Raw genomic sequence first — 27,426 nt, 5'->3', positions numbered from 1 at the left:
CAAACCTTACTCAATTATAAACTATATAGAAAATAAAATTAAATGAATAAATATATAAGTAAATACAAATTTCCCAATAAATAAATATAAAAATAAAACAAAATAACTTACACTTTACTTGTGTTTAATCAAACTACTGCCCTAGTTCATACTATCACAAATTCAATTTTCAGACTTATATTCAATTATAAACTACATATAAAATATAATTGAATAAAAAATTACAGCTATATAAATAATATATAAATAAAACAAAATAACTTACACCTTATTTGTGTTTAATTAAAATACAGTCCTATTACATACTTTCACAAATTCAATTTTCAGACCTTATTCAATTAAAACTAATTATATAAAACTAGTCATGCTGAAGAGGACCTGAGGTCAGGTCGAAATATTCATGTTGTAATAAAATAGTGTTCTAAAGTCTACTCCGTTTCCTGTTTTCTTTCTTCTTTATATAAAACTATATATATATAAATTATAATTAAATAAATAAATGTAAGTGAATAAAAATTCATATAAATAAATTTATAAATAAAACAAAATAACTTACACGCTATTTGTGTTTGATTTTTTTTTACTTAGAAATACAAAAATTTCCAAAAACAGACAGTGAAATTGAATACTATAACATCCAAACTATAAATAGCTGTTTGATGAGGGAGAAATATACACAAACTTTGGAAAATACAAAAATATGAATCTATACCTATGTGTTCATTGAGTGCTTGGGTAATACTTGGATGTGATATGATATTTACTGAATGACTGCGCTTTGCTTTTGGTGTACCCACTGGAGTTGCTGCAATTACAATAATAAACCATATTAACAAAATACATAACAATCTCGTGCTTTCCTTCAGAAATTTTCCAATGTGACATCATAGTATTTGGCATAGAAGAACATTATACAGGAAGTCTTTAAGGATGTTCCATTATATTTTTATAATCACCGGATACATTGGCAAACATACACAACATGCAAATACCAGGGATGTATTACAAGCCATGCAAGAACATTCAGTTTAGATTTAAAAATACACTGCAGCATAAAACATTTCAGCCTACGAAGGTGGAGAAAGTAAAATGGACAAAATAGAACGAAAACTCCAAACTTCATGTTTGAAAGCCAAACCACAATCACTGCATCACATGATGTTAATATATATATATATTTTTTTTTTTTTTTTTGGGTACGAGATGGAGTGGACATTGTCCAAAATTGCAGACAAATAAAATTGCATCATCAACTAACAGGAAAAAATGATAATGCTGCGTTTGCATGTTCCATTATTAGTGCATTAACTAAAATAAGCTTAAACTTGCAACAGCAAAGAATTGAAACCCAAGGATCAATGGGATGCCCCCACACTAATAATGGTAAGTTGTAACCAAACACAATGTGCTACTGCTTCACTTTCGTGGGACTGGCAGCCTAACTCATGCAACCTTACAAACATTCCCATCCAACCAGGTACACTTATGGGTGGAAGTGAGGGGAACATAAATAAAAGGCATTGGCCAAGTTTACATATATCCTGATATTGCAAACCAAACAAGCAGTAAGTTTGCACAAAAACAAGACTCAAACTCTTTGAAGCAATGACAACGGATGGTATTAGCAGAGGGAATGTTTGAATCCAAGAAACATAAGCAATTTTTGAAATGGATGGGTATCTGAAGCAAAATTGCTGAAACAATAACAGATTATAACCTCATCAAACAATACAGCAGATTCATGGGAAAAAAAGACACAAAACTCTTGCGCACAAAAAAAACCACAATGAAAACACAAGTAACAAATATATTATAAACATGCATATAAAAATGCACAAATTTTTAATTGCTTGCAAATTACCATATCATACATATTTTGTATTTCATTCCAAATTCATGAATTAAAAGCACACACCAAATATAGGAATGCAAGCAAGAAAGACTTTTTCAGACAATAATTACTCCACCCTCAATAGTGGAGGTTCCTACCTCTGTTAATTATTGATGCAATAAAACAAAAAGCAAAATGTTTATATAGATTAATCCTTTATATTTATATGAATGATTTAATTTTATATATAATGGAAATTTTCTATAGAGTTGATAAGAATATTTGATTACTTCTGGTAAAGTACAACCTCCTCCAATCACTCCCTAGGATGTAAGAAATTGTTTCGGATTCCAGTCACATAACCATCAGTTGGTTGTGATGATGAACGCACACGACCGCATGCGACTACTTGATTCTACTAAGTGTGTTGTTAGCTGGGTTGTTTTGTCGGAAAATATTTTCTCGGTGTGTTGATTCACGAACGAGATAATGAAAGCCCTCCAATGACTTAAGCTACTGCATGACCGTTTTTTATATTTTTAATAAAACCAATTTCTTATATTTTTAAAAATCATTTTCCCCTGAATTTGTGATAATTTGTTATCACGCACCGACTTGTGCTAATGGTGTGACAAATTTATGATCACGCGTGTGTTTCTGCAAAATGCGTGTTTCATCCAAAAACACTTTAATTTGCGGGACTGTCCCACACAATGCACAACGGTTGGTAGCTATGCTACTTGGTACTATTTTATACTCCTGGGTAGAGAAAGACAACAGGCGGTAAGTGCCTTGCCCAAAACACACGTGAAATTGACTACATATGATTTGAACACCCGACCTTAAGTTTACAAGCATGATCTGCCAACTGTGAAATAAAGTGAACCTTGAACCTTGAGATGGTGCTCTATTGAAATTTGCATTTCAGAACGATGATGGGAATCGAACCGGGAACAATGAGATCTCCACAGTTTATCACAAACACAGTGGCTACCACCAGTTTAGCCGACTGAGGTAATCTGCTCTGTAAATGTTAATGTTCAAAAATCAAATTTTATGTAGATATAATGCAAGTTTCATCATGCTAAGTCACTTAAGTTTCGTCATGCTGATCACTTAAATTTTCATCAATTTTTTTCTCATTATCACGATTGCAGACCAGTGGCGTATCTAGCAGTCTTGAAAAGGGGGGGGGGAGAGATTTTAGGTGATTTTAACTACTTGCAAGTGATTTTTGGAGGGCGACTGGGGGAAGCGCTAGTAATTTTTGGAGGGGGTGTGCATCCCCGCGCACCCCCTTAGATATGCCACTGTTGCAGAGAGAGCATGCCGTAAATGCGAATGCGAGGCAGGCATATTGACTGTAGTCAAACCTGTATGCCAAACAGACGGTGATGTGTTACTCCGGTACGAACGAAACGTTTCAACTACTGCATTGCAAAAAAATAAAAATGAAATGTATAAACACAAAACCTAGATATCAAAACCCTTTGGATATGTTTGAATTTTAAGAAAATCCCAATTAATTATATAGTGACCTCTTTATATTGAAAGTGTAAATTTATGTTTTCTGACATACCTCTGTATATTACATAATTCTCTACTATAGAAACCAGGATACACCTAATAACAACTCCTAATAACAACAATAGTAACAATACTAGCAATATTAATAATAATAATAATAATAATAATAATACTTATAAAATAATAATAATAAAACAATCATTATAAAAACAAAAAAATGAACAATAATAAAAATATATTTTATATTAGAGTATTGTGTTGAAATTTCTCTATATTTTGATTTCTATTTGATTCCCTGATTTTATTATTCCAGACTTGAGTTGTCACAGTAAAGTATACCAGGCTATAAAACTAAATTAATTTTAAATTAAAAAACCCTAAAAATTAATTGTTAAAGCAATCATAAACATTTTAGCATATTATCAAGTTTATCAAATAATTACAATAACCGTGATAATAATGCAACACATAAGGAATAAGAACATAATGCTATAATGCTAACAAAATGATGCATGTAAAGTGTTCTCTTGGTTATATGTGGATTCAAGGAGACAAAACAGAGGAGACTTGACAACATGAACAAACAAACAAAAAAATGAACTGCACTGTGAAGACTATATTACTGGTAATCAGAGTTATAGCTACTTTGGTCAGTTTAGCTACGGTTGTCGACACTGGACAGTAGTATCCCACACTTAATAATTCTGACCAGCACCAAAACAAACATTCTAGAAATTTGAACTCTTAAATGCCAAGAATTAGTTAGCACTTAATATTTTTCAAGCTATAACCCTGCTGATAATAATATAGAAGTTGAATCACAGATGAAAGTAAAATGATACAAATCTATGTATACACACACAAATATGAAATAGTCTTTAGTTAGATTTAAAAAAAAGTATTTTTTAAATTATAAAAATTCCATTGAAACACTATCTGGTAAAATCTGGCAAAAAAAACGTCTTAAATATTCAATTAAAACAAATAATTTGTCATTTAAATTGATAAAAAAAAAAATTATAATTTTTATGATTTACAAATTACTTGTTTACAATTTACTTGTCTACAAATGTTTTGATCACCATGAAATAAATTTCTATGTGAGTAACACAATAACAGAATTGTGTCTGATAATAGATGAGCTAAATATTTTCTTATTTTAAATTTCAAATGTAAGGTAGGTGTTTCAAAAAATAAATTTTATTGTTCACAATTACTATCTTAACACAGACAATATATCTTTAAATGAATTTTCTGTTTAAGACTTATTTTTATAACAATTTACTTTAAATTTGAAATGGAGAATTTGATATGGTATGCTTGAATGAATCAACAATGGTAAGTATAATCATGATTTTTTTCACTCAGTGAATTATATCGTAATTCCAGACCTCGGATAGGGAGTGTTTGGGTGGAGCCCGTCTTCATTTGTAGCAATTTTCGTGAACCTATTAATAGAACAATTTTTCATATTTTCATAATTTAATAAACACAAAGAAATACTCTAAGTTTTGAAAGCTAATCATAAAAAATATGAGATGATGCATGCCTCTTTTAAGTTATTTTGATCTTCTATTGTTTGTCAAATTTTATTCTTATGGCTATTTCTGACAAATAAAAATTTTTTTGTATTTTATATATTGATTTCATAAATAATATCTAACAATGTGAAAAATTGTCATGATTGTCTGTGATATTTGTTAATATTCTAATTAATGTCATGAATTTACATGAATATGTAACAATTCAATGTTTTTTATTATAAGTTACAATCAATATACATATTTTTCAAAATAACGGATGAAATGGACTTGATTAAATTTTAAATGGGAAGCCTTTTAAACTCTTTTTTTAATGTCAAACTATTTTTTTTTGGTGTTCCTGTACAATAATGCAATTTTAATGATGTGAGCAAGACATTTTGGTTATAAAAAACAGTAAATGTACTGAACTGTACAGTAATTAAATTAACATTTTATTTAAAAATTGGTATTTGAAATACTATATTTCTGATTTTTTGTCAAATTATTCTGGTTTTCCTGAACAACAATGCAATTTTATGATGTGAGCAGACATTATTTATCCATGAAATTTTTATATACAACTATAATGAATTAAATGACAAAAATATCAATTGCTATCATAAATCAAATATATTATATAAGTTAATATAAATTATTAATTAGTGTAAAATGAAAACTAATGTGAAATTCTAAATATATCTATATGGATTTATTATGCTACTTCAAAAACCCAGACCTGTGTTCGGGAGTGTATTTGAAGAACCTATTATCATAGGCGAAGATTGGCTGCGAGTTTTAAGTTTGCGAGTATCTGAAATCATAATACATGTTAGTAATTGGAAAAATAACCAAACAGGTATAAAATAAATGTATGATAGCATTAATAAAAATATTAATAATACCAATATTAATAATTTTGCTTTTAGCATAAGTGAGGTGTTGTGACAAAATAGGTACACGAGGCTAATTTTATTAAATAAATACCATATACGAAATTTTTGTTTTACTTATATTTTCATGAAAGCTAATGTTCCAAGTTTTTAAGTATGTTTTCTTTTTTTTTCCAAAATTTATAGGAAAACAACAACAAAAAGTTGTTTATCCTTAAAAACAATTGTCTCCAATGTATGTTTTCAAGACAGTGGTGGTTCCAGAAATTTGCTGACAAGGGGCCCGACATGTCCGTCGGGGGAAGGGGAGAGGTCTTAATCAAGGGGCCGAGGTCTTAACCAAGGGGCCGTCTAGAGCCTTGGTCCTGGTCCTGAAATAAAAAATCCATGGTAGTGTTCACAGGAGAGTTTAGAGCTAAGTATGGTCCAAATTTTTAATATTTGGACTGGCGTCACCACTGTTTCAATATCAAAAAGATCATATTCTGGCTATTTTTCAAAATAGGAACATAACTTAAAAAGTTATATAATGCTTTATGTGATTTACTTATCAATATATTATTAGCAACTAATTTTACATGTTTAGTACCAATACACTTATTTTGAGACTAAACCTCACATATTATCATATTAGAAGCAATTATTGGTTAAGTAAAGATAAAAATATATTTTCATGATGTATTTTTGTGAAGGGGTATCGTGGGTTCACTTCAGTCACTTGTAGGTCTCCCACTGCCACTTTCCATTAGTTTTATTATATTTAAACAAATTTGCATTTTATTACCTCAATTTTGCTTTTAAATAGTTTTATGCTATAGTATCCATTCTTCTCTTACCTTTTTTTGCTTTTTTCTTTTTCAATTCATTCTTAAGCTGAGAAAATAATTAAAAAAAAAAAAAAAAAAAATTAATATTGTATTTATATTTCATATAAGTATTAACTCATATCCCAGAGCAAAATATAGCTACATTGATGCGTTATATACACCTGGGTTAGATGATTCCATTAATATTTGTGGGTAAGTTCCAATAGAAATCAGGTTAATATCGGTTCATACAGGTAAGTATTCACAAAATAGACAAATAAAACCTTGTACACATGAAAGTTATCTGCTTATGCCAAAGTACATTTGTGACATTCAGCATAAACATGTAACTCTGGTGTCCGGTGGATTTACGAGTGACTACTGGCTTTTATGGTGCTCACTCCAAATATCGAGTTTGTTTGGTAATTTTTACTACGAATACCAAAATCTTACTATGAACTTAAGGTTTTGCACGAAAAGCTAATAATGATACTCAGAGCAATAATTCTAAATATTAGAACTAAAAAAAAACCCAAAAAAACCTCTTACTGTTTGTGGATCAATTCCAAGAGGTTTTGCCACTGTAAATTTTGGAAACATCTCAAATATCTTGACTGCTTCATCCACCGTAATTTCTTTCCGTGCAACTCGTTTTTGGAGGTCAATCAGCTGCAACTGGCCAGGGTCGAGGTTTGAATGCAGAAGGCTGTTTTCATTGTTATCTGAAAAAAATTGTATGTTTCTTACCTCAGCCACAATCATGGTGGGGCTGTGGTGTTTGTGAAACCATTACTGCTGCACCAAAACCTCTTCCACAATGTGTACAACTGAATTAGAAGCGGTTTGGCGAAGCGGGAACGGTTTGATTTCCCAACCTTAATGTTAGGGGTTTTAATCCCTCGCTGTTCATTTCGCTTGTGTCTATTGGCAGCAACACTTCAGCATGCGAACCCAATGACAAGTGGAAACAAATCGCTTTTTAACCTAAAGGAAGGCGTTATGCAAATACCAAATAATAAAATAAACTATAAACATTGTATTTACCTTCATTTTTTTTCTGTATTGATGGCGATTCCACAGGGGCCTGCTCTTCCTTTACGGCTTGAATTGGTATTGGGGGCGCTTTTATTGCTGTCGATGGAAGCGTGTCATACAAACCATAGACATCCTCAAGAGTTCCTGTAATTCAAATCAATAAAAAAAAAAATTATAAATTTTAACCAGCAATATTTATTTATTCAATATTATTACATAATGTTTTTTAGTCCATTATTTAATTTCCAAAGTGGATTGAATACAGAAAAATTGTTAGCTAAAAGTACATGTTTATAGCTAGTTTCCAATAAAGTCTGTGGTATATGTTATATTTTATACTAAGATTCTTAGCCTCCTTACCTGTTTAATCTCCCAGTTTTGAGTAGCATATAATTACTAGGAAGCTAAAGAGAGGAGACACTAAGGAACAGTAGGGTATTTTTTGTATCCAAAATGCAGCATTTATGGTGCCAGGCATAGCTGAAGCATCAACGCATTGTACGATACATATTAAATATTACAATAATCACGCATTCAGTTCGAAACATATAATAGCAAACAGGGGCCGATTTAGTGGGGTGCCAAGCCGACCCCCAGCTTCCCCTTTTGGAAAAAAAAGAAAAAAAAAAGAAAGAAAGCAAGAAAAAGAATTTATTGATCACCCAAATGCCTCACAAAGGTTATTTCTGGGCGTCTAGAATTCCCAAGACGCTCTAGGGTAGTGTTGTCTCTCGATCTGCCCCTTTGTGGGCTCTCCCATATCAGACATCTCTAGATGCGCCCTGGCAAAGAAGAAAACTCTATGGCCCTGCAGATGTTTAGCGAAAAAGTAAAAACGATCTGGCTCCAAGACACTAACCCTCTCTGTGCCCAAACCCCACTTAAACCTGTTAAATTCACAAGTGTGCTGCCTCTGATATTATACAGATGAATATTTATAGGCCTACTAAAATTCATTCCTTTTAAAAGGAAAGTCTAAAATACACAAAATATGGTTTAAATACAAGCAACAAGTCAATACTCCAAGATTACATAACAAGAAGGCAATGAGCATATGCACAAGGAGTTGATAGAAAATCATGCATGAAAGAGATGGAGTAGCAGGCACTGGGAATGAATGAATGAAGCAGCAGGAGTAGGGGATGGTTATACATTAGAACAATTGGAAAAAGGGACATTGGTCAGAGATCGCGATTACTGGAAACAACCAGCCTCAGGAATTGCAAATTTGTGAATCCTCCAATTTGGCCAAATATTGCTGTTATTTGAACAAAAATATCATTTACACAAAAACATACACTAAGTGAGTTTGTTGGGCTATTTTGCTCACAAGACTACCAACTGAGTTGAACTTTGTGCAAAAGACTTCTGGGATAGCACAAAAAATTGGAATTTTTAGGATAGTAAAGCTAGGATTCTTGCATTGAAATGCCAGCCAAACAGATATACTATATTCAATATTTGAATTTGAAAAAAATTAAGTTTCACTTCAAAAATCATTAAGTTGTCTAGCAGTTAATTAAAAAGTACTCTACACCAAGAATATTGGAAAAATTGCTGCTGCTTTAAATAGGCATCAACTAGCAAGGAAAATTTGTCCTCATTCTCCAGTTGAAAGCTTTAAATACAAAAGTAAGCAATCCATATTTTAGTTTATTATATGGCAATTATTTAAGGCCAATTTAGACAGCGTCGTACGATGCAATTTGTTGTCGCATCAGGTATGTACGAGTTAAACAAAGATGCTATAGGTCTGCGTCGAGGACAGTAGCGTCATAGAATATTAAAAATGTTTGTATAATATTCTCACATCGATCAAAAGAAGGTCTCAACGATACATATCGTGTCGGACTACGTTGTACGAGGCTGTCTGATTTGACCTTTAAACCTCTAAGCTACAGTTTTACTATGGAAATTTAACTGGATAGTAAGGATGGATCTTTTCGGATTAATTGGTTGTCCAAGAACCATTGAAGACGAAATGTTCTCATTTACCTTGTAAAACCGCTTCAACTTTGTATGCTGGGATAGCTACCGGAAACGGCTTTGTATACCTCATCTTTTCAGCTTCAATAGTTGCAGCATTGCCTGAAATGCATGCAGTTAGATAGATCAAGCAAAAAGAAATTTAAACAATCAATTACTAGCCTTCTCATTAGGCATTAAGTTCCTCATTTGGGGGCTTAGTGGTTGAGATGCTGGGCCAAAGCACACCTCTCTGGGGTGAAATAATACATTAAATATTCAGGAATTTTCTAGACGTGTGGGCTATCTTTCCTTCTTATGAAATGCACTTATGGAAGGCAAATGGTGTAAAAATATGTCAAGCCAGAATTTGGTATTCACTTGTGGATTCAATGAAAATGTTCACTACAATGTCCGAGTGATTAGAAAAAAAAAATCAATGTAAGCACATTTGTGTATTCATATGATCTGAAAATTTCCAATATGACAACAATTAAACACAATGTATGTCGCAACAATTTTTGATTAGCTATTGATAAAGTACTGTACAACATTTTAGAGCTTACAATAAAATGGTACTTGTTTAAATATGTATTGCTCTCATCAAACATAAAACATATTCAATCAAAACTGCTAATTTTTAAAATGAAATGAAGGCAAGTTGACAAATCTACAAGCTCACAAGCTTAATTTTATAGGGTTCTCAATCATCAAAAAAAAAATTTGAGTTAGAACAAAATGTTTGTTACAATTTACTACCTAGACGCCTGCACAAATCTGGAAGAAATATATCGTAGCACCATCAAGGCGCCTTAACATTAGGGGGATTTTTTTTGAGTTTCTCTATTTATGTCAATTAGAATATCGTAAAATATACACTATACAAATTTACAAAATATTGAACAAAGAGTTGTCACACTACAAATGGAACACATGCTAGAATTCATTATTCAAATTACAACAGTACAGCACAAGTATAGTTATTACATATAAGTAGAATGCTCTCACCACTTCAGTAAGTAATGATACAAAGGATTATAAAGTGAGCAGTTAACCTAGATTTCCTCTATTGGAAGTATAATTTAGTATTGGTCAAACATTAGGCCTTAAAATATAAAAAGGCACACAATTTTCTACTAAAATGCTAAAAAGTTATACATGCAAAAATTATATTATAATTCAAGGTGCTAGTTTGGGCATTTACTATGCTCTTTAGAACCCTTACCATAAGGTGATTTCTTTGTGTTTTTGTCCATTTGAACATAAGGATCCGGTCCTTGGGGGCTAACTGGCCCATAAAGGTCATTGTCCTGAAACAAGAAAATATTAATATATATTAATGTAAAATACATATTGATATTATCATTTATACCACTTTAAATATCGAGGTTGCAGTAGTGGGTAGATAGGCAGAACAGACAGACGTTTAAGTTACTAGACTCAAAGAACGTTCATCTGGATCTAATAGCGTGATCTTTGACCATGTTAAATCTTGTGATATGTTTAATTATATTCTTGTCTTACACAATTTACCGGGATTGTAAACCAAGTAATTCGTTAGGGTTGATTTTTAATAGCACTAGGATTATTGACAGTTCTAATAAGTGGTCACATTTATTGTTTAAGGAGACTTTCGCTACTAATAAACGGTTCAACCCATTACTTAACAATGGACTGACCCCGGTATTCTTAAAACGAACTTTAGTCGTAGTTCTAGCTAAAAATTCAAAATTACGTCATTTCGGATTCTTAAAAAGAACTCTGACTAGCACTGCGACTAAATGACCCGAACCTCGACTAAAATGATACCTCCGCAGGCTGATTTTTTTAGTCAACCTAGGGTTTTTTGTAACTCACGATAAATTGAAACGAATAAAAACGATTGTATACGCAGGTTTGATATAATAATAATAATAATAATATGTCGCTCTTATATAGCGCTTCATGCACAATGCCTCTAAGCGCTTCACATTACTACCCCGGTCATTGGATCAAACACATATGGAACACATACTCAGCTCCCTGGGGAGAATTCCATAATATTGCAGCTAGTAATCAGCATTGTCTTAGATATGTCTTTAGAGACATCAAGTTTAGCTTCCTAAAGGAGAAATTAACATGATTTTTCCAGCCACATGCGATAGTTCCTGATTTGCACAAAATCCCCTCGTGCTGCGATCACATAATTTCGCCATAACAACAACAATGGCGCTGCCCTCGCTCGGGCTCAACTATAACAGTTCTCCAAAGAAAGCAAATTTTCAGTGACTGTTCAAATTCTCTATCGTAATATGTTAACAACTAATATAGTTATTATTATAGAAAATTAATTAAGGGAATGATGATCTATTATGAATTATGAGGAAATATGTTTTTGAACCACAGACGGCAGCTTAATATTCATCTGCATTACCGGATCTCTAAAATTTCGTCTGCTTTTAATATTTGCTCTTTTCATTGGTTAGTTTGATAGTTGTTGCTTGCCAATCGTCTTCAGTTGAACTAAAACTAGGACTTGATTTAGTCGTAGTTAAAACTTCGACTACGTTGTTTGTGAATACAAATTGAGGTTGAAGTTGCAACTAGCACTAAATGAAGTTCTAGTTCGAAGTTTGACTAAAGTTTGTTTTAAGAATATGGGCGAAAAGCATCCAAAGAACTATCATTGTTTACCTAGTTCTCACTTTCAGCTGTTCGTTTCATTTATTTATTTATTTATTTCAACAATCTTTAATGAGCTGAAGCTGATCCATCCAGCCGAAGCTGATCATTAGGGACCCTCAGTACACATAGTAAAACAAAACAAAAGAGAGTATTAAACTAATTAATTTACAGAAAAATAAATAACAAAAAAAACAAAAAAATAGGCAAAAGAGACATTAAGACAACAAAGAAAGAAAAAAAAAAGTTAAGAATAAAGTAGCCCAAATCAAATAAAGCAAAAAGAGTATAATCCATTTAGGTGCTGCATTAATGTCAAAAATAATTTTTGACTTAAACTTAATAAAATTGTTATAATATTAATGGCTGGTTTCTGCAACAAAAACAAAAAAAACAGAAATCATGAAATTTTAACTCCGCATTCTAGGATCATACCACTTTTTATATAGGGGGTATATAATATGAATGTTACGGACAGACATTTTAATAGAAGAATATATCTTTTATATAAGAAACCTTAAATCTTTCAGCTTCTTTGATTACTGGTAATTGTAAGGGTGAAACATGTCTTAATGAATATACATGAAAAATTAGTAAATATTGTTGGTAATTAGTAAAAATACCTAATTAGCTGTAGTCCAAAATTCAGACGTCCGTCCGTAACGCAAATTAGCTTAAATGTTTTTTCATGCTTCTATACAATAGATTACAATTAAAAGAACATATTAACTTATCTCTACTACATTGACGATTACAAAATAACTTAATAAAAATTTTGTTAACGTTACAATTTTAATTACACATTTAATTAAAAATGTGTCTGTCCGTAACAAATGTTGTTACGGACGGACATGTTACGGACGAACATGCCACATAAAATACATTTTGATTGGCCAATTTATGTTAAACAATGTTGAAATGAATTATACTGAAGATGTTTATGTTTAGCAATTTTTTTTCTCATAAAATCTATCAGTAAATTGGTGGAAATATTCATTTAGTAATTATGTAACCTCAGGGTAAATGTCCGTCCGTAACGCACTTGGGTGTAATGTTCCTTCATATGCTTCAAATTTACAACATTTTTATGATTCATACTGAACTCCTTGGACATTTATAATGTAGATGTATGGTACAATTGTTTTTTACATAAAATTTTAATTAATGCTACTAATTAAAATATTGTTACAGACAGATATATCTGTGTTACGGACGGACATGTTAGGCAGTGTATGTTAAATTTACCGTGGGTCAACCAAACTACACTTTCAATTTAACAATTGATCAATTATTACATCCCAATATCATTTTTCAAAGGTAGCAATTTAATCAAATTATTATGAAAAATTTTAAGTTTAATTAATTCAAGATATTATATAGTTTAATAACGTATTTTCTCTGAAATCATTGCAATTATATAGGGCCTACTGTATGTTATGACAAATGTCAGTTTATGTACTGTTCAATTGCTTGAAAATAAAACATTTTACAAACAATCATCATTAGAGAGGCTGTTATGATCCTAAATTTAGGAAAAGTCAATTATCATTTTAAAAATCAAATTTTTTCATTAATATTTACCATTAGATGTTTGTTGCAAAAGTGTCCGTCCGTAACACAAGAAAAATGTCCGTCCGTAACATTTTCTTTTCATTAATAACTCAAAGACAAGAAAGTATTTAGTAACCAAACCAAGTCTCATTAATAGACAAGTAAAATAACTTAATTTAGCAATGAAAAATTTTTGTCAGCTCTCGCTTCCCTAGATAAAAATTTGTAAAAAAAAAAGTTGTAAAAATTAGAAACAGCGAATTCTATCTTGTCCGTCCGTAACGCTCACATTTCCGCTGCTATATTTTTAGTAACAATATAAATCCGCACAAATTTTTTTTGTAAGATAGAGTGTATACTATTCTTGCATATAAAACATATAATGAACCAGCTAAGAGTGGCATAAAATGTTTTTGGAGAATTTAAATTGAAAGTTTTGAAAAAGTGTCCGTCCGTAACGATGGATTATACTCAAAATAGATAATAAGCCTACAGTATGCATATGAGAACCACAAATCAAATCATTCTTAATTTAAAGAAAATAAATCAATTCAAATTAATATTTAAAACAGAAAATAAATAAGTGCAAATTCTAAACACAATAAAAAAAAAAAAAAAAAAAGCAAAAAAAAAAAAACATAAAAAAAAAATCACACCATTAAGCTTGTTGGCTATAATATATTGACTGTTTTCATTGGTTAATTTTCTGTAGCTCTTCTGGAATAGGTGTTTGCAATTATTCATTCCTGATGATGATCTAATAAAAGATTGATATATTGAATCACAATGACAAGTCTTACTTTAATTGGAGTATATTTTATAATAAGTTATTATTTTTTTTTTGTATTTTTTATTTCAACATTATTTTGTGAGGGGGGTCCATCTAGCCAGAGCTAATCAATTGGGACCCTCAGTACATACAATTAAAACATGTATAAAAATTAAACTTGATCTTTAACATAAACAAATTAATTAAATTATAAACCAGGAAAAAATAAATAATAATAAAAATAATAAAAATCAGAAAAAAGCAGACATAGGCCTACAGTATAAAAATAATATAAAATGATTTAAGGAAAACATTAAAGCAAAAAAAAAAAAAATAAAATAATAATAATAAATAAACAAAACTAAACAACTAAAAGTGACATATAAGACAGAAAAATAATTGAAATAAAAATTAAATCAAAGGAATTAATGAGAAGATAATTAATTGAACTAACATAAATAGGAAAAACAAACAGTTTATAAAAGATAAATAATTTACAATTCAAAACAGAACAAAAGCACGATTAAAACTATTGCAACAAAAAGAGATGGCCACGTGATGGAAAATTACACAAGGTTGAGTATCATTTATTATTAATTAATATGATCATTGGTGTTTTAATATTGGTACAATGAGCACAATATTTTATTTTAATTTGTCTACCAGTAATTTTTTTAAATCATTAGGAATCATATACAGTAATGAAACATGAAGTAATAACAGTGTTTGTTAATTGAAGAAAAAAAAATTGCAGATAAAGATTAGAGAAAAGTGCTTAAATATGAAATGCTTTCTAAAGTTCACCCAGTTGTACAGTATTAACGATAAGGATACTGTCTGGTTTTAACCAGATTCAATTTTATCCCAAAGGCCATACTGTGATAAAAAACAACCATTTAAAATTAATCAAGATATTATAAGAGAGATTAAGATCTATTTTAGATCACATTATGTTTCAGGAAACAAAACCCAGAGTAATTAATATGAAATACGCAGACATAATTTCAAAGACAACCTGTTTTCAATGTTTTAACTTGTTGAACTCTTTGATTTTGTAGACCTAAATTATCAATAAAACTTCAAGAAAATTGCTCAATTAACCACAAGTCAAGAATTTTAGCTGTTTTTATACGAAAATCCTTAAGTTTGCTGCAGAAATTTAATGTATTGTAATGTAACGTAGTTCAAATTATATAGCGCTTAATAACAAATTGTCAAAGCGCTATGGACTAGCTCGTAAAGTAACTTTCTTCTCTCCTAAGGGTCTCTTCATGTCTCAGCTACCCGGTAACTTTCTTCTCTCCTAAGGGTCTCTTCATGTCTCAGCTACCCGGTAAGTTGGTACCAGCTACTCTCATCTGTACACAACAGGGGCTGTATGGACCAATACACCGGGGTAACCCCCTACTCGTCTCGAAAGATGTACTGGGTTCTTTTAAATTCAGACAACCCAAATTGTGTACACTGGGCCTATGGTTTATACTTCTTATCTGAGAAGACTTGTTCCAAAACCAGAACCATAGGTGAGCGTGCCCTTCAAACCAACACCGATATTTTGGCTGTAGATTGCGGCGCCCCTGCATTAACTGCTTAGCCATCCAACTTGCTAAGGGTATACCAGTATGCAAACACAATAGGAAGAGTAATATACAAATACAACATGGTTGAGGTAAAGTAGTAAATTCTACTTCCTGAGGAGTTGGATGATTGGACTACCTCCTTCCGCTTCACGTCGGACATCCAATAACGACGGAAGTGAAATTAACTGCTTTACCTAAATGAAACCATGTAGTATTTATTTTACTATTCCTCATAAACAGCACACTATTCACATTAGACATTTCAATCTGTGAGGGTAAAATTATGCAGTTTGCATATGGTTCACACAGGCAGAGGTGCGATAGTCAACTTTAAATAGTACCTTTTGGTATGCGCAGCAAGTAGTAAAAAATACTGCACCCTTTACCAAGTGGAATTATCACTGAAATGTTGTTATTACCTAATAAATATTTATGAGGTATAGTAATATAAAATGCTGTTTTGGTGAGTACATCTTATTTTGTTTCTTCAAATTTTCATTAATAAGTTATTAAAATGCATTTTTTATCCCATAATTTTCAAATTATATTATATCCCGATACCTTCGATGTGGAGTTAAGAAACCTGATAGGATTGGAACCTCGCATAACACTTTATTGTGCAAGCTAGCGACCCCTCACTTAATAATTGACACCCAATTCACCTTTGCGCACCCCCCAATCAGCCCCTCCCCCTATTTCAAGACTCTGCACAAGATATACTTATTTATTAAGAAAAAAAAAATTAATTCAATATATGTCATCCTGAATTCACTCACCTGATAACTTTGAAGAACAGCCTTAAGGTCGGTGAATCCACTTTCTTCTGCGAGGTCGGGTGGTGTTTTGCCGTGACAATTTGTAAGGTTAAGTGCTTGGACAACGCACGGCATGTTCATCATATTTACGCACAAGTCGCTCAAACCATATTTGGCAGCAAAGTGAAGAATCGTTGGATATTTCTTATCCGATTTTTCTGTTACACAAATAAGAAAGTAAATTATTAAAGTGGACGAAAGCAAGAGCTAATACATTAATATTTAGCCTTTAAAGTGCTGAGGTTTGTCATTTCTAATATTATTTAGGTAAAATCTATCGCCTGGCCACAGGATTTTAGGTTAAAATGATCACATTAACTTTAACAGGTCACCACAAACACCTTTGTTTTTGTCATGCTCATCATCAATCATTGTAAAGACTTGGGTTTAAAAACATTTCCTTGGAATCTGTTGCACATGTGCCATTGTATTGTATGTTCTAGGGTCTAATAATACAGAGAAATGTTTAAAGACTTTAAATAAAGGCTAAATGCCGAACAGTACATTAAAATTCCATAACAGAACACTAAACAATCTTTAACTGGAATATACTGAACAAAATAAATAATAAACATCAAATAGAACCCATACACGATACTTCAAAAGTTTATATTATTGATTAATTGATCATGTAATGTCTAAAGTCTAAAGTGGTGTTTTGTTTACAAAGAATTATTGACATTTTGCCTGTATGTGGGGAAATTTCCCTGTATCTTCCAAAGGCTGATGGCCGATATTGTGAACAATACTTTTGGTTTACTTCCTGCTTAGATTATGACTTATATACCAAACCATTTGAAGAATAAACAAATATTATTATAAACAAATATTATTCACACTCATAACAAAGCAATTGATTTTAGTATGTCATCATCCCTGTTGAATTCTCATTTAATTCATTAAAAAAAAAAAAAAAAACATATGTATGATTATAATACATGAAAAATCAATAAAAAGAATAGCGGAATAAATAATTACATGAAAGAATGAATAAATGAATAATAATGTATGAATGAATGAATGAATTAATTAATTACGTAATGAATGAATGAATGAATGAATGAATGAACTAATGAATCGAAGCAAGCAGTCAATAAAAATTAATTAATGTATATGAAAAAAATGAAATAATTAAATGAATAAAAATAAAAAAAATCAATTAGAAACAAAAATATAAATAAAAAAAAATTAAAAGTCATCAACTTAATTACTAATGATGATAATAAATATTTAAGAAAAGCGTATGTCCCCATCATGATTAAAATCCAGGATCTTCCAACATACCATTCTGATAATCTACCATCTGAGCTATGAGGCCAAGTGGTATACACTGTTGGATTTTCCATTTAAGACACGTTCCTTTGTACAAGATATTGCATAATACACAATGAATAACAGTAAATCACATGATTTTTGGTATGAAGATACACCAGTGGAGTTGTCTACATGCCAAAGTTATTATCAAGTTAACTGTTGTTTGCATTGTTTTTTTTAAAAATCATGATGTCTTTTTTTTTTCCATTCCTGATGATGACATAATTAATGTTGAAATATTGAATCCCGACACGATGGCGTGCATTTCGATACTTGGAGTATGTATTTGCTGCGAAGCAGCCAATTCATATTCTTGACAGCAATTTGACCTCTGAAAGGTCATTGTTTGTCAAAAAACAATCGCCTAAGACAACTGAAAAGCGGAGTTTCCTTCTTTCGTTCTGCCGGGTAAAATCAATTACTTTAGGCGACGTTTGTAGACTAGCCTACTCGTACCAACGTCGGCATGTCGCGACGCTGGAGTACTATTCAGCGTTTTTACTATATTTCTAGGTTTCCTATTTCTACGCTAATCGGCTCATGTCTCAGCCACAATATTTTGAGGCCAATATTATTTACGAACCCAGTTAAACTTATTTACTAGCCTATTTCAACGTGCTAATTATTACATTTAGGCGACGCTTGTTGCAGACTGGCATAGTGTTTTCGAAAATAAATACCATTTTATACACATGCGCAGATCGATTAGCCAGCAGCGAGACATCGCCAGCAGCAGCGAGTCGCCAGCAGAGAGATGACACTGCAGCAAAACACTATTGTACACGGTACCAACGCTGTTCTAATATAGACAATGGGTCATGCTCATATTATTTGTTATATTTTTATTATTCATTATTTTCACTTGACTCGCATAAATAATTTTGTTCGAAGAACATTTTATGCAGTTGTACTTCGCAGCACTTCACTTGCAATTTGCAATTTCTAGTATACTATCTTATCTGAGATTAACCAGTGGACCTTTCGGTTCATGTCTTTTTTTCTTCATGTTCTTTGTGAGCTGTTTAATATTAAAGAGTTGCCACATTTTGTGGAATTTAATTGAGGGGGGGGGGGTTCCACCCACCTCAGTCCCACCAATGTTGGGGCTGAGGTAAAAACAATCATGATCATGTGGGACCTCTAGATGGCCGGAAATGCCACTCTCACACTTAAATTTTAATATAATTTTCTTTTTTTATTCATTTTAAAAATAATCTAAACAAATTTAGGGAAAGGGGACCCCTCTCCTTGAATTAGCCACTATCTTTGGAGAATATTGAGGCCTGCATTTCTGTAAACCTGAAATAAATTGTTGCTCACATCAAAAACTAACACAATGAAAGCAGATCGTGTTAGTTCGTGAAAACACAAAAAAAAGTGTGTTAAGACATGCTTGACAACCAATACACGCTTGACGACCAATACACGCTGGACAACCAATACACGCTTTACAAACAATACATGCTTATTTTGATGCGCTCTTTGGTTTTCACGAACTAACACATTCTACTTTGATTGTTTAGTTCATGATGTGAGCGACGAAATATGTCTACGAACCGAAAATCTCACCTGATTTTGAGACGCCGACACCAAATACATCTCTGAATCTTTCAGTTTCCATAACTTGCTTACTCAGGTTGGACAGGTAGCTGTCCAAGTGGATGTGATCACCGGGTGAAATGTTCATAGTGTCGCACAAAAACTCAATTGGATTTACGCATTCCGTTAAGATGTCCGCAAGCACATCCATGGAACTTTTAAATGTAAACCGACTTCCTGCAATGGTCTGATTGTTGGAGCAAACTACTGCTTGGACATGTCCAGCTGGATAGTCTAAATACAAGAAGTTTCAGGATTTAGGATAACTGTATATTCATTAAGGCAATAGCTATTGTTACACCAGTCTTAATTTATTTTTAAATTTATTTGGACATACACGTTTCAAACAGTGGCACACTTTGAAAGGACAAAAATGTATCCTATAATATTAACAAAAGCAAAAACAAAACATCACCAATGTTACAAAAGTATTAAACAAAAACACTATAGAATACTTATACTAAAACAGAATTACTGTACTAGCTAAATCATACTTATCATATCTATATTAGCATCCACATCATAAATCCATTTGTAAAATTTAATGTACCCATTCCCACTGTCATTTCTTTCATTACACCCTCATGTCTTTATAGCAATGTAGAAACTAATGAATACAATCAATGAAATGATTAACAAAAAATAAATAAATAAATAAAAATAAATAAAAAATAAAAATAAATAAATTAAGATAAGCATAGTTACAGTTAGGGCATGGAATTTATCATTTCATTTCACAGTTTCTATGCCCTTTTAATCTGCCTTTGTATCACAAATATCTTCACATTCACTCTAGATAGGTAACAATTCATAATTCTGAAAGGGGGGGGGGGGGGGGGGGGGGGGGGGGGGGTGGAGAGGAATAGAGGAAGAGGCCCTTCATTTTTCTTATCATTCACAAAACATAACTAATACACTGTAGAAACAATATATTGGTTTAATATAATTCATATTATAAATTGATTCTTTTTTTTTTAAATTTAAAAAACATTTTGTCAACAAAGTTTCAGTTAATTTTAATTCATTGCAAAAATCCCAAAATTGGCTTGCAGCCAAATCAAATATTTTTGTAGGAAAACTGAATTTGTTTTGATCCGTACTTCAATCAAAACCGATACTGTGATCCTAGTATATTCAGTGTTTCAACTGAACATTAGAGCAGGGAGATGTATTTTTTACACCTCCCTGATTAGAGGGTTTCCTGGAATATATAAACATTATAGTTTCAATCACCAAATAGACTTTAAGGTAATGTTATCAGTGAGAGAGCCAGCGGGAAGACAGTGAAAGGGGAAGGGGAAGGGGGCATTAATTCGCCAATGTTAAGGCCGTAGTCAGTATAATAAACAAAAACATTTTACGATATTTTTTTTAATGATTATTAGACTATTTGAAGGTCTTTGCAAAAAGAAACTAGAAAGAGTATTACAGTAATTATGCATTTGTTAATTGCCAATAATCACTTCTGAAAAGGAAAGGCTGAGCAAACCAAAGCAGAGTTGACCTTATTAGTATGGAAAAAAGAAGTGACCTTAGTATGAAAAGAAGAGGTGACCTAATATACAGTAGGTATGGATGAATCATATCATTCAGTCTGTTCAATGGTACTTAAACCAAATAAAATAAATTGTTTGTTTGCCCTTCATTTAAAAAAAAATGATAAATAGGGGTGGGTGGAAAAAGCTTCTTTTTTTTTTAATTAATTTTTTTTTTAAATACTCATCAGATAGAATAAAAATAACCCACAAAAGCCTAGAATGACAATAAATTTTACATCAGACAACAACTTTAGACTAATTTGTAGGGCATCTGGTGAAAAATATTTAGGTCTATATGAATTTGTTGCCCCTCGTTTAAAAAATTTTATATCCGTCCCTGAATTCTTTGATCAATTCTTTGTCCTTGTTTTTTTTGTTGAAATTTTAAGTTTTAAAAAAAAGAAATACAAATTTTTTTGTTTTATCTGTGTTCCATTCACTATTTTTTATTTATCTATTGTATCGTAGGGGCGGGTGGAAAAAGTTTTTTTTTAAATACTCATCAGATGGAATAAAAATAACCCACAGAGGCCTAGAATGGCAAAAGTTTTAGAGTAATTTGTAGAGCATCTGGCAAAAAAAAGAGATAAATTTAGTCATATTTTTTTTAAATTTGTAAAGAAAAAAGGTAAAAAAATTTTTTTTTTAAAGTTTTTTGTTTGTTTTCCCGCCCTCCAGAGGCTGGTGGAGGAGGGCAAACAAACAATTTCATTTTCCTTCATTGTTTCATTCACTATTTTTTATTTATCTACTGTATCATAGATATATTTTATATTGATTTAAATTGATATATAAATTGATTTTTATTTTAAGTTCGAAGAAATTTTCCTTTTCCGTTTTCTATTTTTTCATCTCTAACCTCAAATTATTTTCCATTCGTGAAGTTGTGGAAATTTTCAAGTGTTGCCAGATTTCTTAAGTGGCATATTGTTTAGCTAATCATCCAAAAATAACCACTTGGACAGTACAACTGAACATCAGTAAAGACTACAAGTTGAAAGATTATCATTTCATTATAAAGAAAAACAAAGAAAACCTAAAATACTATTATAAAATGATTAATAATACAGTACCTACATAAAATAACATAGAAATCACAAACAACATAAAACATAGAAAAAAATATAATGTAGAATAATATAAAACTTAGAAAACATGAAAAGTAATATGAAAAAGCAGAATAACCATAGAAAACATAATACCATTAAACATAGCCTATAATAACAGGTATCACAAAATAACACACAAAACAAAGAATAACATAAAACTAATTCCTCCATGATATAAACAATAACATAGAATAAAATTTAAAACAAAGACAACCAGCCACTGTTAATGTGAGAAACAAATGGCAAGGAATGGCAATATGATTGTTCAAAATAGTGTTCATTTTCCTTGCATTGTATGCTTTGAAATTCATGTGATCCTTCATAAAACTTACCTACTGTAGCCTAAAACGTGTAGCGTAGTTTGCAGATCGAAAACTCTTGTGCATACCTAAACACGCTGGCCTAGTTCAGACAAGGTGGATAAACCCGGCTCAACTCACCGGGTTTATCCACCTGCCAGTCTGAACTTGGTGGCTTATCTCAAGCCGGGCTGTGTTCCTATAGTAACTAGCCCTGGTGTGCCACCGTGTTTAACTTTTCTAAGCCAGGCTTTAATAGTTGCAGGGGTCTTGCATTGACTTCAGGTGACGAAATGACCAATCAGCATTAAATTGTGAGAGAGCGTAAGTTTCGCGAGCTATGTTTTGAAACACGTTTCCTGGTTACGATTCATTATTATGCAAATTCTCGCCTGGCTAAACCCGCTAGTCTGAACGCCTGGCAAAGTTAAGCCGGGCTTAACTCAAGCCTGGCTTATCTCCAAGTCTGAACATAGCCATTGCAGAATATGCAAGGCTAGGCCTAAAATTTGTCGAAAAAATCTTGATGTTTTTGGGGCAAGCATCTTTTGGAGTAATAGGAAACCATTAAGGCAATATTGAATTTCCAATCAATTTGGCAGAGTTTACTGGTGTTCCAACCAAGATTATTCATCAGTGCTGTAATACTACTCCTACTAAGGCCTACAGTAGATACCAACGCACCATGGACGTATTTGAGGCATGTCGAGCGAAATGGTTAAGTTGTCACACAGGCCAGTATGATTAAATGAGGTATAAAATATGGGAGCTCAAAAAATTTCCTAAAAATCTAAATTTGTTTTTCACTATAGATCAACAGTTTAATTAATCATGTCCCAAAGTATTAGTTCTGGAAGTGGTCAACAAGTTGTTTATTTAATGTTATTTTGATAGTTAATTCCATTAAACAATGTACAGTATGCACAAATAACTTTGAAAGGCAATTACTCAAAATCATGTTTATCTTGACACTGAAACTGCTGTACTTTCACTTCCCAATCTTAGGCTTGAAATGTCCAAATTCAATGAATGACCACTCATTTTAAAGATCACATACTCAGGTATCTGAATACCAATAACTTGAATTTAAATTTTTGCTACAACTTAGCCATTTTGCCATAACCTGCCTCATTTTTCCTTGAAATATGACCAAGATTTGTCGTCTTTATTCCTAATTCCCTTGGACGACTAGTCACAAAAGATAAGATAAAATAAGATAACGTTATAGTCCAATATAAAAAATGGAAATTTGTTTCCTCTTTGGCAATATAAGACATATAAACAGATCAAAATGAATAAAAAAGTTTGTGTGGTGAATTTCAGGACATCAGCAAAAAGAACAAATACAGCAATTATGATGACATTTAGCAATAACAAGGGACGCCGCCATAGCAATCTCCATGTAAACAACGATGTGTCAGTTCGTTGTTTGCATCCAACACCCATAATGTGACCAGAGATCGCGGAATCGGTGTATTGATTCAATTATTTTTTTAATGGTTTTGTTAACATTAGCAAAAGTTCAGACTTGACTATGTTTCTATTAAACTTTAAATTAAACTCCCTACAATTTATAGTTCACATTTTTGAAACCCTACTCTCATGACACAATATTGTAATTTGCAAGGATCGAACCCAGTAGTGTGGAGCAAGACGACGTGCACCTTAACCACAGCACCACTATTTTCCTTACCTGTAGGTGTTTCAACAGTTAATGTGTACGAGTTAAGTTTATCTGCAGGTGCTACACTTTTTTTATTTCCTCTGCAAAATTCAACAGTGAAATTATCCTTTCCTTCTATTGTATGGAAATCATCAAACACTAAAACGACCAATTCTGATTTCTGTAAAAAAAAAATATCAGTTAGTTCCACTAGCAGGATTAAGGCCTGTTTACACTATGATGATAACGATCAAAAGCTAAAAAGCAACTGTTCATATAGAAAATTAAAAAAAATAAAAAGTTTTCACACTAGCATTATTCGATAACGATTTATCGTGTATATACGATAAAAATATAATTTCACAAATCAAATCAAATGACGACATAATCATGGGAAAAAGATAAAATCCTATGACATCATTTAATTTGATTTGTGAAAATATTTCTTTATCGTGTACATGATAAATCGTTATCGAATTGTGCTAGTGTGAAAACTTCTCGTTTCTTTGACTTTCTAAAGCTGTAGTACTTTTTTTTACTTTTAGGCAAAACTTTTTTATACTTTGATTAGCGAACTCACCGGCCGCCAATAATGATGATTTCCAATGAAAATGTTTGGCCAATTATCGCACCCGCTGCCATGAAAAATTTATTTTTATTACGTCTGCTGCTGCCATAAAATCACCAAAAATAAGATGTGCATTTTCCTTCCTAATTACATAAATTTAAAGCATTTAACCATCCCATTACTACTATGTTACATTCAACAATATAATTTTATGTTTATTTTTTGTTCCGTCCTCCTCTGACAACCTATGAAAAAAGTTCACGAAACAAAGTATATAAAAAGGTCTCGCCTTATGGGGTATATTTAAACAAATACAACATGGTTTTATCAGTAAAAGCAGTGAATTATACAATACTTCCCTCATTGTTGGATGGTTGGGACTACCTCCCTCTGCTTCGCATCGGTAGGTAGTCCCGACTATCCAACACCCTGTATTTGTATAATAATGATGGCATTAAACTTACCCCACAGCGAGAGGAACTTGGAATAAACTTAACTGTCTGGTTGGCTATCAATATGAAAAAGAGAATCAATTTAAATATTCAACTGCAAAAAATAACAATGATAATTTAACATTTCTTTAATAATATTAACCAAAAACATAATGATATAGAGTACTGTAGTTATCTTACATACCAACAAATTAATAAATTCATTAATAATTGTTGTAAGTCATAACACAGGGTTCCTGTTACAGTAGAACACACTTTTAAGAGCTGTGCTTACCTGAAGCAAAGGGTTTAAGATGGTACAAATTTGAGGCAATGTTTAGTCAATCAGTTACTTACAGTATAGAATAAACCACAAATATTAAATTAACGAGAATACGTGTTAAACAGCAGACAAAGAAACTGTTGCAAGACAGTGGCGGATCTAGGAATTTGAAATAGAGGTGGCCCAGGGAGAGACTATGACAAATGGAGGGTTTATAAAACCTCAGACCCACCATGGCTGGGGCTGAGGTCAGAAAATTTACAATTATCTCACCTCTAGAAGGCCGGAAATGGCACTCTCAGAATTTGAATGTAATTTTCTTTTTTTTTTATAATTTTGAAAAATTTAGGGGGGAGGGGTGGGTCCGGGCCGGCAGGGCCCCATCTTGAATCCGCCACTGCAAGGTTTTAAAAATTGTTCTCTAGATACAATATTTTATTCTGTGTTAAGCTTTAGTGTGGGTAATAGAGCAAGGGTTTTTGAGGTTCGTTATACCAAAACCAGCATACTGAATTGCTAACTGTGAATGAAATTGAGTAATTAGCACAAGAATATTTGTATATTTTAGGACAGAGAAGCTTTAATTTTACTTATAACTTTGGCAATAGTATTGTATATCGATTTCAGTAAATGACCTATCATTTTAAAGATGTACTGTCCCTTGCAAAAAGCAAAAAAAAATCATAAAAATCATTTTTGAAATTTTACTTGCCCACTTTGAAGTAACATAAAAATTATCACCTTGAACATAGAAATTAGTGTATTTAAAAAATGCTTACCCATAAAAACCATCATTTTACAGCGAAAAAATGATAGAAACACTTCCAGTCACTGTAAGTGTTTTATTAACTTTATTATAATTATCCAGTTAAAAAAATCAGGGAACAAACTTTTTTAATTTAATAATTTCTATGCTCAAGTTAATAATTTGTATGTTAGTGCAAAATGAGCAAGTTAATTAAAAAAATTTTTTTTTTTTATGATTTTGGTCGTTTTCAAGGGACAGTACATCTTTAAAGCTGATAATGTGGAAAATATGGATATTAAAAAGTAAATATCCTTGTTAGGTCACTGATGCTGTTTTTGGTATAGCAAGCCCCATTTATTTAACTATAGGTATAGTACTTACATCTAGGCACCATGTCTTCATAGTCGGTTTCAAAGTTCCCCGTACCGGGAGATGTATTACCTTGCATATGCTCATACAGATCCCTCTGATCGGTAAGTTCCTCCATGTCAAGGTACAAATCCTCTGGCTGCTCCTCCTTGCTTGCCGTCATCTCCATATATGTCTCATCTCGTTTTATCATGTTCAAAGTTTCGTTAATAATCGTCTTAGGGGTCGTGTCGACCAGTTTCCAATGCTGAGACGAAGGTATCCTCATATACAAGGCCTCGATATCCTCTTCAGTTGTACCGCAGACAAGGCCGATTGTCGACATTGTTACCTGTTCGATCATCGTCGAGCAGCTTTCAACGCATTGCGGTGATATAATAACTAATTGTACTAATGAACGTCTAATATTGCTTAGTGTTACCTCGTTTGTAGGAAAGTCATTTAATCGTTCAGAGTTTTGTGTTAAGTCATAGGTTTGGAAAAGATCAAAGAGGTATTCACACCACTGGAAAGCATCGTCAAAAAATAGTATGGTCAAGTCAAATGGAGCAT

General features: G+C 32.0%; 1 protein-coding gene across 5 annotated transcripts; it reads right to left on the bottom strand.

The window, feature by feature from the left end:
* Window positions 1-529: 529 nt before the first annotated feature.
* On the bottom strand, window positions 530-27,426 carry LOC117104635 (phosphoinositide 3-kinase adapter protein 1-like; the record flags this gene model as incomplete). 5 transcript variants are annotated; one of them, XM_033245504.1, is given in 13 exon segments in its annotated part: window positions 533-805; window positions 4,750-4,806; window positions 5,618-5,692; window positions 6,608-6,644; window positions 7,127-7,299; window positions 7,622-7,756; window positions 9,608-9,700; window positions 10,803-10,887; window positions 16,915-17,111; window positions 19,837-20,100; window positions 24,506-24,656; window positions 25,508-25,551; window positions 26,887-27,426. In XM_033245504.1, coding segments are annotated over 13 exon segments (2,072 nt in total), but the record flags the coding sequence as incomplete, so codon positions are not given.

The sequence above is a fragment of the Anneissia japonica genome, unplaced genomic scaffold (assembly GCF_011630105.1).
Source record: "Anneissia japonica isolate Jap-2015-1 unplaced genomic scaffold, ASM1163010v1 scaffold287712_len2945570_cov188, whole genome shotgun sequence".
Lineage (NCBI taxonomy): Eukaryota > Metazoa > Echinodermata > Crinoidea > Comatulida > Comatulidae > Anneissia > Anneissia japonica.
Note: the sequence above shows the minus strand (reverse complement) of the source record. Positions and strands in the feature narration are given on the sequence as shown.